This window comes from Ahaetulla prasina, chromosome 1, assembly GCF_028640845.1.
Source record: "Ahaetulla prasina isolate Xishuangbanna chromosome 1, ASM2864084v1, whole genome shotgun sequence".
Taxonomy (NCBI): Eukaryota; Metazoa; Chordata; class Lepidosauria; order Squamata; family Colubridae; genus Ahaetulla; species Ahaetulla prasina.
In genome coordinates, this window is record NC_080539.1 from 63,480,716 (window position 1) to 63,498,138 (window position 17,423).

At 36.9% G+C, this 17,423-nt stretch overlaps 2 protein-coding genes across 3 annotated transcripts in view; both read right to left on the minus strand.

Annotated features, from left to right (window-relative positions):
* Positions 1-5,533, minus strand: part of LIN9 (lin-9 DREAM MuvB core complex component) — a 30,161-nt gene extending 24,628 nt beyond the window's left edge. Inside the window, exons 1-2 of the mRNA XM_058154551.1 lie at positions 5,436-5,533; positions 431-463 (exon numbers count right to left, since the gene is read on the minus strand). Of these exons, the coding sequence (XP_058010534.1) occupies positions 431-463; positions 5,436-5,514 (112 nt within the window). The 5' untranslated portion in view covers positions 5,515-5,533. The remainder of the gene's footprint in view (positions 1-430; positions 464-5,435) is intronic.
* Positions 5,534-12,309: 6,776 nt separating this feature from the next.
* PARP1 (poly(ADP-ribose) polymerase 1) overlaps positions 12,310-17,423 on the minus strand; it is a 42,065-nt gene continuing 36,951 nt past the window's right edge. For both annotated transcript variants that reach the window (XM_058162156.1, XM_058162983.1), the window contains 5 exons: positions 16,276-16,428; positions 15,438-15,565; positions 15,122-15,183; positions 13,628-13,742; positions 12,310-12,777 (listed from right to left, as the gene is read on the minus strand). In XM_058162156.1, coding sequence (XP_058018139.1) covers positions 12,696-12,777; positions 13,628-13,742; positions 15,122-15,183; positions 15,438-15,565; positions 16,276-16,428 — 540 coding nt within the window. In that variant the 3' untranslated portion in view covers positions 12,310-12,695. The remainder of the gene's footprint in view (positions 12,778-13,627; positions 13,743-15,121; positions 15,184-15,437; positions 15,566-16,275; positions 16,429-17,423) is intronic.

Below are 17,423 nucleotides of genomic sequence, written 5' to 3' on the forward strand. Positions count from 1 at the left end.
TTTGAGTTGAGCTTGATTCCATAAATATAATCACTTGACTCCATATTTATATATAGTCATTTTATGCATGTTTATCCTACAGCTCTCTCATCCAAGTACTAATTGGGCCCAATCTTGCTTTGTATGAAGTTAACCAAGTGTTGCCACAAATGAGTAGGTAACATACAACAAGTTCATACAACTTAAATCATGACTTGCTTTGGGCTCACTATGATGCATAAACCCAGGCACTTCACTTGCAAATTATAGTTTTATGATTGATGTTATGTGAACAAAGCTACTGTGTCTTGTTCAACAAACTATGATTAAAAATTCTGCAGCTTGCGCAATGTATAAATTCAATCATAACATAATACTCCTTAAACAAGAATTTTTGTAAGATTTAACCTTTATGAATACTATATATGAAGAAATAATCTGGTTGTCCTACCTTTCAAACTAACCAAGGCTTTTGCTGATGAACCTGAAACAAATAACAAAACTCAATAAAGTCATATTATTTCTAACAATGTTATTAGCCTCGCTGCATTTACATCTGACAGACTTAAGAGCTCAGTCTTTAAATCCATAAGTTGATAACAAGTTCAAAGACATTATATTATTCCAGATGGATCCAATCCAAGCCTTTCAACTAGGCTAGCACTGAAGTTCACATTGCTAATTCATCCATTTATTCCAACTTAAACACCTTCTGCTTAGTCAGCATGGCACAGCAAGATTAAGGATGAAATGTTAGTTTTGCTGTTCCACTTTTCTGTACTCCACTATTAATATTTTGACTTCATACTTTTGTGTTAAAAAGGAAGTATTTAAGCCATATCTACTTTATAGATGTAAACTGATTTCAATTTTTTTACAAACTCATACAAGAAAATATAACTGGAAATCTACAGTTTTGCATAAGGATTTTTTTATAAAAAATATTTTTATGTTGCAAAAAAGCATGTATTAGAGATTATAGCTATAATACTCAAAACAAAATTAAAATGTAAAACATAGTAGTATAAATTAATGTATATTAAATCAGCGTTTGATGCTATAGGGCAGGCCTGTCTAAGTGGCGGCCCGCAGCCTGGGTGTGTCATGTGCAGGCCATGCCCATCCCAGTTCTGCAAAGGCAAAAAATGTTGTGATACATCACATGACGTGATCGAGTTTGACACCTGTGCTAGAGGGCTTTGTGCTTGCTCATTTCAGCACCTACTGCTTATTTCTCAATTTATAATAAACTGGTTACATTCAAATGGTCATACCATAAATTTTACTTCCTTGCAAATCAGAATCAAAGTCATACATTCATACAAAACATTTATTGCAATTTCATACAAGATATAACAAAGGATACCCACAAAGGAAACTTTCAATGGCGATTAACAATGTATATTCTTTAATCAACATTACAGAAGGTACTTTAGTCTCTCTTTAGTTTTACAATAATACTGCTATATTATTTGAGTGTGTAGGTTACACTGAAATAGTGAATCCTACAGATAGCTTATATTTTACATTAAGGAACTGAAATACTTCAAGATGAAATAATATAACCTGCAATTATTGAGTTAATATATTTATGCATCAGATCAGGTTTTTCTTTAAGAAGGGGAAACTATGAACATGCTTTTAAATTTTATTTTAACATGTCTATATTTATTTTTCAATAATTCTCCTTTGATGATGGATTATATCTTCACCAACAGTATTTTAGCTGAAAAAGGCATTCACTATGCAGCTGAATAAATTGTAAAGAAAAATATTAGCTTGAATCAAGCCACTGTCCTATCTAGTGCAGTATTCTATCAGAATCATCCCAGAAGCTTACAAACATGGACAATTATAATGCTAAGCCTAAAATTATTCCTTCATGACATCTTAACAAAATGTTCTATAGAGAAAATTAAAAACCTAATTATATTCATATTGCAAAATGATTTTGATATCACCAATGTATTATGTTTTTTCTATTTTATAATCACCAATTCATACATTGTTGTATTAAACTAATAAGCTGTTTCTCTGTATCATAAAGCAATGCAGGTTTTCTAAACTAGATTGGCTAATCATAAGGCTTATTTACTCAGCAATAAAAAATAATAAACATATCTATACAATCTATAATGTATTATGCTTTGCAGTCCTATTCTGGCATCCAACGTACTTCAATTTGACTTCCTTGTAAATAAGTTTATGATTTTAGCTTCAATTGGGGAATTTAGGTAGTAGACTGTTGGAGAATTATCTAATTTTCTAAAAATGAATTTTAATTATATGTATGTTAATTTAAACTGTCTTCTCAGTATATTGGCATGTATTTATGCAGGTGATGGCTAAAAAAGGCTTGGTTTTTAGAATCAGAAATTCCTCAATATTAATCTAAATTCCTGTCCTTTGAGAATCAAGTGTTTACAGCCAGATGTAGAACTTAAGTAGATTCTAACATCTAGTTTTCCACAGCTGTGACCTCTTGTATAAGAAATATATAATCACATGAATCCCAGCCTACAAATTAAACTTCTGAACTAGAAAACCCAAGTAGTTTTGACATCCAGCATTTGAGAGAATTAAATCAAACACATCAGAAACAGGCTTTTCTAACCAGATATTAGATTCTGGCTGTCAGCATCCAGATGATCTAACAATATTGTCTGGAGCTTATGCAAGTTAAACTCCAGCAATATTTACAGAAACCTAAGGTTGTGCACCTTAAGTGGTATACTTGGAAAGGCATGAGATTACAATAATTTAGAGGTGAATAAAATTAAACCTTATTTATTTCCCATATAGAAGAGCTTTTCTAATAGATCATACAACAAAATGTGATAGACATGCACTCAGCTTTTGGCTTAAACAGTAAAAGCAAAGGCAAATGACATGGGAAGCATAAATAATTTAGTATTTTTTTATCCATGTTAATTCATCCTCGTGGCACACATTTATCGATGGATTAGTTAGCTGAAAGGTACACAGAAATAAAAAAGTACCAATGACTTAATTTGCAATTTTGTATAGAATATTTATAAACACATTTTCTGAATATATAATTTACACATTCTTTCAGTTACTTATAAGATAACAGAAAAATTACCTAGCATTTGACATTTTCTTACACTGTATTTTGAATGCCAAACATTTCTGACTATCAATTTAACATTCAAAATTACTGACAATGCCATATACTACTAATTTGTCATATAGTAAAGAATATTAAGTTCTGAAGTGTGTTTATATGCCTTGTCTCTTGTCCAGCTATCATATATATGCCACACAAGGTGATAATCTGAAATCCCCAAGCAAAAGTTCACTCCCCAGAGTGAAATTTTCTTCTCCCTTATTACATAACCTATAATTCCAATCTAGATAGTTCCAGATTCAAAGAACCTTTGAAACCTGGAATTCTTCACATTAGATTGAAGAATGAAATCTATAATTTGATTTCTTCCATATTATAAAATAAGAATGCTTGTAATATTACATTATTATTTTAAATCAATATGAAGTTTATCCATTAAGATTTTATCTTATGATGTCTTTTATGTCATTTCATGTCTTTCATCACTGGCCTTATTTCAATATTCACTGCGCAACATGAATATATGATCCACACATCTTTATCAAATTCAGTATTGCAAAATATAGACAGGAATATTTGATATTATCTTTTATCATTAAAATTAATGGTTCCTTTTATTTATATATCTACATCATACATATTTACAAACAAGCCAAACATGTTTACCAAATTGTTTCTATACCGGTAGTAACTCTCAAACTTTTAGAAAAAGGTATCCTTAAATGAACAATTTTCTTTCCACTTCATTGGTGGTTCAAATAGTACTGTATATCTATCCTATATGAGGTATGGATCAATATATATTGAAGTGATTTGCAGGGGATCAGAAATTCTTCTGCAATACTAGTAATGACAAATTCAATCTTCTCAAATTACAGTGCTGAATATAAAAAGCATGAAGTGATGTGGATTTATATTTATGTAAGGAAGAAGTATGCCATACATTCAAGTCCCAATTGTCATTTAATTCCAAGGAAATGACTTCCAACAAACTCTGACTGTTGACTCTCAGGATTCTCTATGAAACAAAATTAGTTCTTCAGATTTGATATTTGTTAGTTGCTGCTCTACCCCAATTGTTCAATCAATACTTTCAGAGAGGTGTGCCTTCCATTCTCAGTTTAAAAACATTTGATTTTGCTTCCAGTAATTTTGCCAGCCTATTAATTTCACCATACAGATGGGGCCACCATACAGTTGGGGCCACTCACAACGACAGTAGCACAACAACAGTAGCATAATTTCCCAGATACAATACACAAATTGTTTAAATATATAGGATGTAGCCAACCATCAAAACAGGATGGTTAGGCAAGACTTGCTTTTCTATTTACAGACCATTAAAATGTTTAACCACTTCTATAAACATTATCGTTTTGTAGGTCTTTGGTTATTTGGGTTTTCTCCCGCGTAAAATTGGAAGTGTCTTGGCGACGTTTCGACGAAGTCTCATTCGTCATCTTCAGGCTTCAGCTTCATGCTTCTGGGAGCAATGTGAGGAGCATTGTTCCCAGAAGCACAAAGCTGAAGCCTGAAGATGACGAATGAGACTTCGTCGAAACTTCGCCAAGACACTTCCAATTTTACGCGGGAGAAAACCCGAATAACCAAAGACCTACATACAAACACCCGCGAAAACCTCAGAAAACAAATTATCGTTTTGGCATATACAAGAGAAGAGTTAGACCTAAAACCGTACTTAATACAATTTAAAAACAGTTTCCCAGGAACCAGTGCACTTCTCAAGAGTAAAAGTCAAACAGACAAATCTCTCCAAGCACACAGGAGGTTAACGTCATGACAACGACTGGAAGGATGCTCACAGCAAGACAAATATCACCCTTACTTTATTTTTATGGCGTGAAGCTGTACTCGCCCTTCCTGCCTACCCCGGAGAGGCGTAATGCCACTCGCTGCCCTACACACAAGGCTTCTCTGGCCGATTTGAAAAAGCGTGCGTTCTTCCTTGCCTCCGGCCTGCTCCGAGTCTCGGGGTTCGGGGTGCGGTTCAGTCCCACCAGGAGAAGGGCAGCTTATATAATAGCGGCTTCCGGCCCTGCTCGGTTGGCCTCTCCCCCCGCCCACCCCGCAGCCCCCTTCCAAAAGTCGAGGGGAGGCGAGGCCATCAGAGCTGGGCCAGGCACCGAGAGAGGAGATTGTGACGCCGGCCCCGCGCAGCTCCGGCTCCTACTACTACAACAGCAGGAGCAACAAAAGAAGTAGCAAGCGCCGGCGGAGGAGAGCGGGACTGTGACTCGGGAAAGAGGGAGCGGACGAAACGTCCGGGAGCTAGAGCCACTATTTCGGGAGTGGGTGAGCAGGAAGGGCCGGCGGCGGGGCAGAGTGAGGGGCAGAGATCGCTACTCACTCTCGTCAGGCAGCTGATCCAACTCCGCCATCTTGAAGGAGCCGCGCCGCTTTTTCAAAGGCTGCCTGTCGCGGTGCATTGTGGGGGAGGAGACGGAGTCCTCTAGTTTTTGCCTGACTGGAGGGAGGAGGCGGGGACGTGCGCGAGTCGCTCGCTTTACCCGGGCTCTACGAAGGTTCGGGCGGGAACCTGGCTGTCTCGTGCTTCTCTCTCTTCGGGCTCGGCGCAAAAAAAAAAAAAGTTGTTGCACTTCGCGACAGCTTTACTGTCCTCTTTCCACAGGGCGAGAGGAGACGAATTTGGGGGAATTGGACGGGCGGCATGCAGCGGCCGCATCTGGTCGATGGCTTTATCTGTGGGTGGCTCCATCACTGGAGGTGTTGGACGCTACTTTGTCCCGAATGGTATAAACCAGGACTCTGGAAAAAGTGCAGAGAAGAGAAACCAGGATGATTAGGGGGCTGGAGACTGAAACATACGATGAACTGGGCATGGCTAATCTAGTGAAGAGAAGGACCGGGGGAGACATCATAGCAGTGTTCCAATATTTGAGGGGCTGTCGCAGAGTGGAAGGGGTCAAGCTATTTTCCAAAGCACCTGAAGGCCAGACAAGGAATAATGGATGGAAACTGAACAAGGAGAGATTCAACCTGGAAATAAGGAAAAATATTCTGACAGTGAGAACAATCAACCAATGGAACAGCTTGCCTTCAGAAGTTGTGGGAGCTTCATCACTTGAGACTTTCAAGAAGAGATTGGACTGCCATTTGTCAGAAATGGTGTTGGGTCTCCTGTTTGGGCGCAGGGAGGCTGTTTGACTAGATGACCTACAAGGTCCCTTCTGACTCTGTATGCTGGATAGATTGTACAGGTGGTCCTCGACTTATAATAGTTCGTTTAGTGACTGTTCAATGTTGCAACAGCACTAAAAAGGGACTTATGACCGGTTTTCACGTTTGTGACTGTTGCAGCATCGCCATGGTGATGTGATCAAAATTCAGATGCTAGGCAACTGACTCATATTTATGACAGTTGCAGTGTTCTGGCATCATGTGGTCACCTTTGGCAACCTTCTGATAAGCAGAATCAGCGGGGAAGCCAGATTCATTTTACAACCATGTTACTAACTTAACAACTGCAATGAATCACTTAACAACTGTGGCAAGAAAGGCCGTAAAATGGGACAAAACTCACTTAACAAATGTCTCACTTAGCAACAGAAATTTTGGCCTCAATTGTTGTAAGTTGAGAGCCACCTTTATTTACAAATAGTTTGTTCTGCTTGCACAAAGTGTTCTCAGTGGGGTGTTACTCTTGGCAAATACAAAGCAATACCATGGCATCAACTTATTAATATTTCTTAATACTTAATGTTGTACTCAAGTGAACTGAGCAGTAACAATGGTATCTTAATACAACTTTTTTTTTTGCAAAGATATCATAAATACATAATTGGCCCGATTTGACAAAGAATTGGCTCCTGCGTACTCCTGCATATAAATCATTTCTGCAATATGGGGTTTTTCCAGGATTCATGGCTCCTTCAGGAGGAGCAGGTAAAGATGTGGTTAAAAGGACCTGCACAGCTTCACTTTATATGCCAGTTGCAGCTATTCCGGAACTAGGAATTATTGTTGATACATCACTCTATCTATGTCACCTCAAGCTTGGCCTGATGCTACTTGTTGTATAAGAGGCTGCCATTCACACTGTCCTCTATAAATGAAAATGTCTTTAGTTATCTTTCCTATACTTTAAAAAGCATACATTGATTTAAAAATCATTTAACACTTGTTTTATAGGATAGGAAGTATAGAGACGTTAATTTTTCCAAGGTGTAATATGCGCGTCATGAATACTGATAATTCAGAGCTACTGATAGCAATGCAGTTTGTCATTATCGAAGCTAGATTAACTACGGATTTTACATGAAGTTGCCTGAGATTACCATTTGGCAAATCCATCATGAAGCCGATTATCTCTCCAAAGGGAGTGCTGATTTTTTTATGTTGTGGCATGTGTTATACCTTCTGATCACAGACAACCCTTTTTGCCCTGTGTAAAGCTATAAAAAGCTTTATCCTCCCATGCATATCTACCACAAGGACTGTTGACAGGAATCTGTATTTTAAAGTAAAAAAATTCTCAAATAGAAAGAGAAAACAGGGAAAATGTGCTTCTTTGAACATTTAGAGAAAAGCCAAGATATAAATTTAATAAGCAATCATTCCTATGGTCTTTTCTGTCAGCAATACCAGAAGCAATTTGCCATCATCTGAAATTTAAAGATCCCCTTGTCTAGCAAACTGCAACATTCAAGTACTAATTAAGGGCAAACCTAGCTATGCCAGCTGCTGAGGTATAATTGCTTAGGTATATATCCACAAACAATTTGAAATAAAGAAGCAAACATACAGTGAACTCTTCTTTTCAAGATCAATAAAATGTAACCACCCAGCCATGTCGGAAGAGCTCTGTGATCTTCAAGAATCCCAGAGGACCTCCCTGCTCTAAAGGAATTTGTAAGTTACATCCCAATTACCCTTTTAAAGTATATGTATGATAATGCATGAGCCATCTAAGATCCTGGAATCTTTGCCTTATAACATTTATAGATAGCTGAGCATTGATCACTATAGACTTCTCTTCCTATTGTTTTTTATTTTTTATTATTCATCTTGTCTGTTAGTCATGTGACATAAAATTAAAATACACGTGCTCCAGAATAAATCATGTGTAAGAAGAAAAGTACTTTCTTATAAAGTTTATATAAGGCCAGATACAAGCAGGCCAGAAATGTACTAACAAGGGAGATCAGGGCAGCAAAAAGAAGCTACTCTGAAAAGCTAAAGAATCAGTTTTCAGCAAATGAACCAGCAAACATGTGGAAAACTCTTAAAAATATCACCGGCTATGGCAAACCTCCTTCCCAGGCTGAAGGTAATCAACAACTGGCAGATGACCTGAATGAGTTTTACTGCAGGTTTGAAAGGAAACTACAGCCACCTATCTCCACAACCCCCATCTCAGACACACCAACAACAGCCAAGCCTCCTACAACTGACCCCATTTCATTGGGTTCACAACCCCTAGTGATCACAGAAAAGGAAGTGCAGGACCTATTTCACAGACAAAAGCCAGGAAAAGCTCCAGGCCCAGACAAGATAACTCCTTCTTGCTTAAAAGTCTGTGCTGACCAATTGGCCCCCATCTTCACCCATATTTTCAATAAATCACTAGAGATGTGCTATGTTCCTTCTTGCTTCAAACGCTCTACCATCATCCCAGTGCCCAAGAAGCCCACCATCAAGGAACTGAATGACTACAGACCAGTTGCTTTAACATCTGTAGTCATGAAAACCTTTGAAAGGCTAGTGCTTTCCTACCTGAAAACCATCACGGATCCGCTGTTAGACCCCTTGCAATTTGCATACCGAGCAAATAGATCAACAGATGATGCTGTTAATATGGCTCTGCACTACATCCTACAACATCTTGAGTCTCCAAAGACCTATGCAAGGGTCCTCTTTGTAGACTTTAGTTCAGCATTCAATACCATCATTCCAGACACTCTTCTAACTAAGCTAAACCAGCTACAGGTACCGGAACAGACTTGTAAGTGGATCACAAGCTTCCTAACAAACAGGAAGCAGCAGGTGAAGCTAAGCAAGATCACATCAAATACCTGTACAATTAGCACAGGGGGCCCCCAAGGCTGTACGCTCTCCCCACTTCTCTCTGTATACCAATGACTGCATCTCCAGCGATCCATCTGTCAAGCTACTGAAGTTCGCAGATGACACAACAGTGATCAGTCTCATTCGAGACAATGACGAATCTGCATATAGACGAGAGGTCGAACGACTAGCCTCGGTCATGGTGCGACTGAAACAACCTAGAACTGAACACACTCAAAACCGTAGAAATGGTGGTAGACTTTAGGAGAAACCCTTCCATACTTCCACCTCTCATAATACTTGACAACACAGTATCAACAGTAGAAATCTTCAAATTTCTAGATTCTATCATATCACAAGATCTAAAATGGACAGCTAACATCAAAAACATCATCAAAAAAGGACAATGTTCTTTCTGCGCCAACTCAGAAAGCTCAAACTACCCAAGGAGCTGCTGATCCAGTTCTACAGAGGAATTATTGAGTCTGTCATTTGCACCTCTATAACTGTCTGGTTTGGTTCTGCAATCCAACAAGAAAGACACAGATTTCAGAGGATAATTAGAACTGCAGGAAAAATAATTGCTACCAACCTGTCTTCCATTGAGGACCTGTATACTGTACGAATCAAAAAGAGAGCCGTGAAAATATTTACAGATCCCTCACATCCTGGACATAAACTGTTTCAACTCCTATCCTCAAAACGACGGTATAGAGCATTGCATACCAGAACAACTAGACACAAGAATAGTTTTCCCCCGAAGGCCATCACTCTGCTAAACAAATAATTCCCTCAACACTGTCAAACTATTTACTAAATCTGCACTACTATTAATCTTCTCATCGTTCCCATCACCAATCTCTTTCCACTTATGACTGTAACTTTGTTGCTGGTAATCCTTGATTTATATTGATATTGATTGTTCCTGATTGCTTATTTGTACCCTATGATTATCATTGTGTTGTATCATTAAGTGTTAAATTGTACCCTATGACCATCATTTGTGTTGTAAATCTTTTCTTTTATGTACACTGAGAGCATATGCACCAAGACAAATTCCTTGTGTATCCAATCACACTTGGCCAATAAAATTCAATTCAATTCAATTCAATTCTATAGATCACAGATACAAGTTTGTTCTTAGAGCAGAAACTTTAGGACCTAATTAATCTATTACAATACATAACTGCTTCTGCTTAGAAGCCTTTGTTACATAAAAATATTGATCTTTTATTTCTATCTTAAACATAAGTCTCTGGAAATTCAAGTTAGTTAAAACTCACATTTACAACTAGTTCAACAGCTAGTAGTGCTCTGTGTGCCAAAAGCAGCACTCAAGTTCATTTCTATTCAGATTGTTACAAGATACCAGCTGCAGTTGAGCCATAAAAGTGGAAAAAGGCAAGGTTGAACGCAAGGTGTTACTGTCTTCTAATTAATTAAAATGATGTCTGCATTCATTATGTGGCTGCATGGAAAAAAATGGTTTGGCAAAGAAGTATCGGCTTCTTCAGTGATATCATTTACCTGCCATTCACTCTTGACATTATTGCAGTTAAGAAGTATACTTCCTTGGAGAGTTGGTGACTTAATATCAAGCTTGGGATGCAAAGCCATAGTAGTCCAGCTCTCAGTTATAAAACTTACGCCAAGATAAAATTATGACCAAAGACTGGAAGGAAACAAAACATCTAGATCTATGGCTGATTGTTACACATGCCTACATGTACGATTGTTCTACAAGCCTACAACTTGGGGCCGTGTTATTTGACAGACTGCCTCTCCCAATTATATATATTCAGAGCAGTAAGGCAGGGTATTTTGCAGGTCCAACTATCAAGCAAGTACATTTGTTGAAATTTAGGAAAAGGGCCTTCTCTGTGATGGCTCTCACTTTGGAACATCATTCCTCCAGAGATAAGATTGACCCACACATTGCTCTTCTACAAGATCTTGAAGATATGGTTTTGTCAGTGGACTTGGGGACTCCATTTGGAATGAATCGTGTGGCTTGGTTGATTCTGTTGTTGCCACCCTGGGGTGGGGTGATTAAATTGTGAATTTTTAATGTTGTACATAACACAGACAGTGAGAGTTGGGCAGCTATATTAATTTGTTTAATAAATAAAAGGGCCCAATTATTATTCTGGAGTCTGTTTGGTATTGCAACTGCATGATCTGTAAGCAACGTGCAACCCGCCAATGCCAGAGATGCCACTGAATGTTAGTGTGCAAAGCAGTGCAGATTTTGGGCAGTCCTTTAAAAGTGCTGTCTGGCAACTTGCCATCACCTCCATGTCATTCATTCGTGTATTACACTAGTGCATAAACTGTTAGTGCTTCTATTGCTGTTGCACCATTCGTATTTCCCATCTCGTTAACATTTTTGATCCAACTACACTGTTCCTCTCACCTAGTTTCTGGGGTACAGTATTTGTTAAGTTACTTCCCAGATTTTTCAGTCATTTTCCAGACCAGCTGTTTCTGTCCCATATTTCTTTCCGCTTGATGATGGTAGAATAGGCATCCTACTCCTCCCATGATGCAGTATATTTTTAAATAAAGAAATATTGCAATACAGAAGCAGATTGCTAAGGTAAGTTGTGGGTGTAGAAATGAAAGTTATTTCTTCCTTCTTTTCAACAAGTCTGTTAAAGATAGCGGGAAAGGAAGGAGATGCACACATGTAAGAATGAAAGGCATCTGTAGTACATGAGGGGGATATGCATATTAGGGCTTTGCATCCTTCAAAAATAATTTGAAAGAAATGCTTCAAAGCTCATGCAAACAACCACACCATTCATAAAACAGCTCTTCTAGTTTAGGCTTCTGCACAAGCTTGAAAGCATGGCAGAATCAAGTAAAAGTTAATATAGCGTTGGTGGCACATCTTTTTTCAGGCTTACACAAAAGCCTGCAATAAGCCATATTACTTTAATGAATGGTAGACAGGTGCTATGTGCTAGGTCTGTAACATGTTTTTTGAAGCATGTAGATTTCACATATGCCTGAGTATGCTCACTTTCCAGCATGCATCACAAGAACACAGTCGATAGCAACTCCAAAAAGATTGTTCCTTCTACACACAATCATCTAACACAGTTGTTGACTAAGTAACAGATAGGATCCACAAACTTTACACTTGACTTACCATAAAACTTTATACAGAAGTACTGTATTTTGCATACAAGCAAACATTAGTATGAAAGTAGCTTTTATTTTTATTTCAAAATAAACACATTAACATTTATTCAGAATACAAATTAAGGAAGATTTGAAAAACAAGAAAAAATGTGTAAACAATTCTAAATTTATCTTCCCTGTCTTTACTAAAAGTTTAATTCAAGAGTTATTGACTTGCCATCCCTTTTTGGGGAGTGCAGGTTGTTGTTAGTTAAAGATGTACAGTATGTCCAAATTAGAATAAGCCAAGAGGGGGAAGGAGAAGAAAAAAAAAGGTGGGGGAAGCACAAATACAAAATTGCTCATAGCATTTTTCATCTAATCTTGCATATTTATCAAAAAAATAAAATAAAGGAGGGGTTCAAAAACATTTGTATTATTAATTTGAAGAAGCTGATCTTCACCAGAGAGTTGTCTTATAGTTGAATTTTAATTTCAGCAGATACTTCAGTTTCACCTGAGCAATATCATAGACAATGTATCTGAAGAAAGTAATGAATAAAGGAAAAAACAAAGACATTTTTGCTATGTTCTTTTGCATTGCCAAATAAAATAGGAAGACATAAAAACCATCCTCCAAGCCCTCTCAGATTTCTAAAACGACTCAAGATGGGCGAGAATTCTAGGATTTTAGCCCAATACTTCTGAAAGGGAGCAGACTGACAGATCAGTGGCATGACAGTCTTAGTAAGGCACTTGTTAAAGTTCCTGATACTGTATTTTAAACTGAAGTATGGTCTCTAGATTACCACAAAACATAATTCAATATAGCATGCTGCAGAAGTCAACCTGAGAGTACTACAGTATGAGAAACAGCAAAAATTCCTCTCTCCTCCAGAGCCAGGATCAGTACTCCAACTGAAAAAAGCCTCCTGCTGCCCTCCAGTTACCACTTGAGAAGCATGGACTATACCCAGATCCTATGCCACTTAACTGAAGGCAACTATTAGAGAGAACAGTATTAATTTCCTTTGACTGTGTGATCTATGGCATCACTATTTTATCATGTTTTGATAGTTTTCACTGCTTTTAGATATAAGATACTTATATCTTAAGATACTTAGAATTTTAGGAATAAGGGACATGCAAATACATAGATAGCTAAATAAAAAGTACAGGTTTTAAACTCCAGCAAAGCCTATAGTACTTTCTCAGCTTCTTCTAATTGTCAAGGAGATTTATCTCAGAACTGCAGAAGTAACTTACTGTACATACCGATGCTAAAAAGTCCAAATTCATTAAGGCTAACAGTATTCACCTGGCTAGAAGCAACCACTTTCAGGTATCCCCAATGGCTATTTATATTCTGTTCTATTATTGATCAAAGGATACTCATTATACATAAGACAAGTATTGCTAATTCCAGATGGAATTCCTTTTCCCAAAGGGACATCTGCACCATCAAGAGAAGCAATGGCTGTGGGATCTGGGGCTGTTTTGCCCAAACCTAAACAGGAAACAAACAAATGATTGTAATTAAATCTAATACATTCACTGCATATTGAAAAACTGGAACTCATCTGATCTGAATTATAAAATCAGTTAATATAGCATGCAAAATAATTATGGGGTAGAACAGTTCCTCTAATGTTTGGTTTTTTTAGTTTAGAAAAAGGTGACAAATAGAGATAACATACATTTATATAAAATTATTCATAATACAGAAGTATGAGCAGATTTTCCCTCTCCTATATCCAACATTAGAATTTAGGGGCCATCAAGTGAAGATAAAATGGGGAATTTAAGGACTGATAAAATATCTCATAGCTAAACTATGGAACTTGTTGCCATCAAATACTGATGGTACAAATGTAGGCAGTTTTAAAGAAGGCTTAGGCAAATATTGTACAAAGAGGATTAAGGCTCAGAGGTAACTATCTCGATGGTATCATACTATCTTTAGTATCAAAATGAATGTTTTAAAAAATGTACTGTAGGAAATAATAGTGCTATCAGTCTCACATCCTGCTTATGCACAGATGTATCTGGTCAACCACTTTACAGTATATTGGACTGTGTATATAAGTAAGGTTATTAAAATATATTTAAATGCCTTGGAAAAAGCTCTATGGTTTTGCTCACAATTTTGAAATCTAATCAATAAAATCAATAAAATAAATCAATCAATTGTGTATGAATTGCAAAGATTTCCATCTATCCCTTTCCCCAGCTTGATGACTTGCAAATGAGTTGGGACTGTAAGCTCCTGTCTTCTTCAATCTGACATAGCAGAAAGACATCAGGTTGGGCAAAGATGCCTTGTACATTTGGAGAGGAACTATTCAGTTATAATGCAAGCTGATGCGTGTAGATCAGTTTTAAGATTATAATCACTTAGCACAAGCTATTTAGGACAGATTAGGGAAAAGAAATATTTTTAAATGGACAGTGCAATTCTACCTATGTTTTTAAAAAAACTATTTCTGCAAACTAGGGGACTTGCTTCTTAGCAAGTTTAGTATAGCAATCTTAATAATGAAGTTCTATTATTTATTAGAATCTAGCCTTATCTTGGATCAACTTGTTTTTCTTTTCTGCCTAAAATATGTAGCATCCATGCTATATAAGTCTGGTATAGTAATACTATTTTTCAATTTCTGTCATCTCAGTTTGGCTTCAACTGAAATTAACTGAATGCCTTTTGAAGGATGATGGTGGTATCTTAACATTGCATTAATCTGATTTATAGAGATTACTGAACAGTAAAACATTTTCCCAGGGTCCTCATAAAAAAAAACTGGGCCAAGTCAGGTAGTCTTGGATGCAAAGTAAAATCACCATCATCTGTTCTTGAAGTTAGCAACTCCATTTCCAGCATGCACTTACCTTTGACACTGTGTTTGCCTTTTGGTAGCTTAGTTATATGGGAAGCATTTTTCAATTCATACCTGTCAAACAGAGAGGATGACCATTTAGGAAACAATATTTTACAAATTTAAAGAAATTGCCTCCTCCTTCATGAATATTTTGTTTTCAGTAAAACTAATGGGCTTGTTCCTTCAGAATGAGATATTTCAATACAAATTCCTATACCTTCTCATCTGCTGTGAGACACAGAAAGAACATTTTTGTTTAGAATAAAAACATTGTCAAATCTAAATTGATACTCTACATGCTATCACTGCAAGAAGATATCACTCACATGTTTCCAAGAGCAACTTCTCCCAGCAAGAGTAGGCCAACAGGATCCACATGAGAGGTGTGACAATAGTTGGCACTTTTGGACACCATATCTGCGAAGTAGATACCTTTGCCAAACATATAGCCAGTCTAAAAAAAGTAAAACAATTATGCTAAGCTTCCCAAAAGTCATGACTAGGAAGTCCAATGGGGATTGCAACTCCTTGTCTAGAGAAAATTTTAGATCTAAATATATGCCTATATAAAACAACAAAAAGAAACTTTTTTTCCTTATCTCTGGATGTGTCTTTTTCCCCTTGGGAAGAAATGATAGTTTGATAAATTTGCACATTGGAGGGCAAGATATTTTTCCCCTTTCAGATTAGAATAGACAGCAATTCTGTATTTTATTTATTTACTTTCACTTTCAGCTCTAGGCCTGCAGCTCAACATTCTAGTTTAAATAAACTGTATTTCTACTACGCATGGTTACACTGAATTATTTGTCAGAACTCATTGTCTAATTGATCAGAGATGGCGAGATGACTTTTACACTGTCTGTAATTCTACAAATACACAATGATTAATCTAGAAGTATAGAACAACATCTAGAATTGTGATAATTTCCCTCTATGTCTTTTCCATTGAGATTACAGAATAAAGTCACGCTAACTGAAATAGAAATTCCATCCCCCAAATTGCAAGATTATTAGGATACAATGTATTGTAAATTCCCCTAAGAATCATATGTCTCAGATTGCTGAATTTTAACTCCCAACATTCCTCATACCATTGCTGACTGAAGCCTGCTGGTAGCTGAAAGCACTAACTCTGCATTAAATAATTAGCATATTACAAACCACTGGGGCTTCAGGTGGAGCTATTCGGAGACCCTGTGACAAGATACCAGCGAAATTGGTAGTGCGAGAACCATGCCAGAGCAACTGGCGATTGTGTAACTCCCGGAACGGTTCATAACGTTGATATTCTCCATCACGTTCAATCTTGAAAATCTGGAAGAGATGGAGAAAAAGATACGATGACTGATAAAGCAGATTATACTGAAAAATAATTCAATATGTAGAAAACCACCCTGAATTCTTAGGTACTGCATATTCTTTCATTTTTGTAAAGCTAGTCCCTGAGAAGCCTCATAGTAACATAAACTATGCATCAAACTTAAATCTAGATACTTCATTTAATAAAACGAATACCTTCTATTGAAAAAGCAATGTACTGAATGCCATATTAAAACTGATTCAAAAAGATACTTAGAAATGTTTAGGGGTGCAAATGTGACATTTCCCTGTAGCTCTTTAAAGCAGCTGTGTTTCTTTTTCTAGATTATAATGGATCATCCTATAAAGATACAGATAACTTACAAATGCTATATTCATGCCTTATGTGCTCTGAAGCACCCCTTTAGAACGGAATTTGAAATATCTACAGCTATAAGAAAATCTAGCCATTTTTCTAAAACATCTTAAAACCAGGTTAGTTTTTAAGGCTTTGAATATAATATACAAAAATTCTAACTACAAATAAAAGAAGTGGTTGCTTATTGAACTTTCTAAAAGTCAGAGGCACCAGAAAGAACTTTTAAGGATGTGATCATCCTTGTTGAATTTCATTACTTCACTGTTGTCCATCACTATTTTAGAATTGATTTTTGTGAAGACAGAAATGGATGCTACATTGGCAATCCATAACTGGATTTCTCCATACAATTCTCTTAAATTAGGCATGCCATACTTACTTATGCAGTCTGCCCAACTTATATCACCCTCTGTAGGCAGCCATTTTAATAAGATAATTATGTTGAGAAATTGAATAATACATCTAGCACCCACTTCCCTCCTGGATTTTTATGAGTGTGCCCATCCCACTTCTTGCAACTGCATCCTATAATATGTGAGATTGCCAGTGAAGATTATCTGGAAGCCCCTGCTGGTATTCTGAGCACAATTCAAAATCCTAACCACTATTTTTAAAGTCCTACATGGCTTGA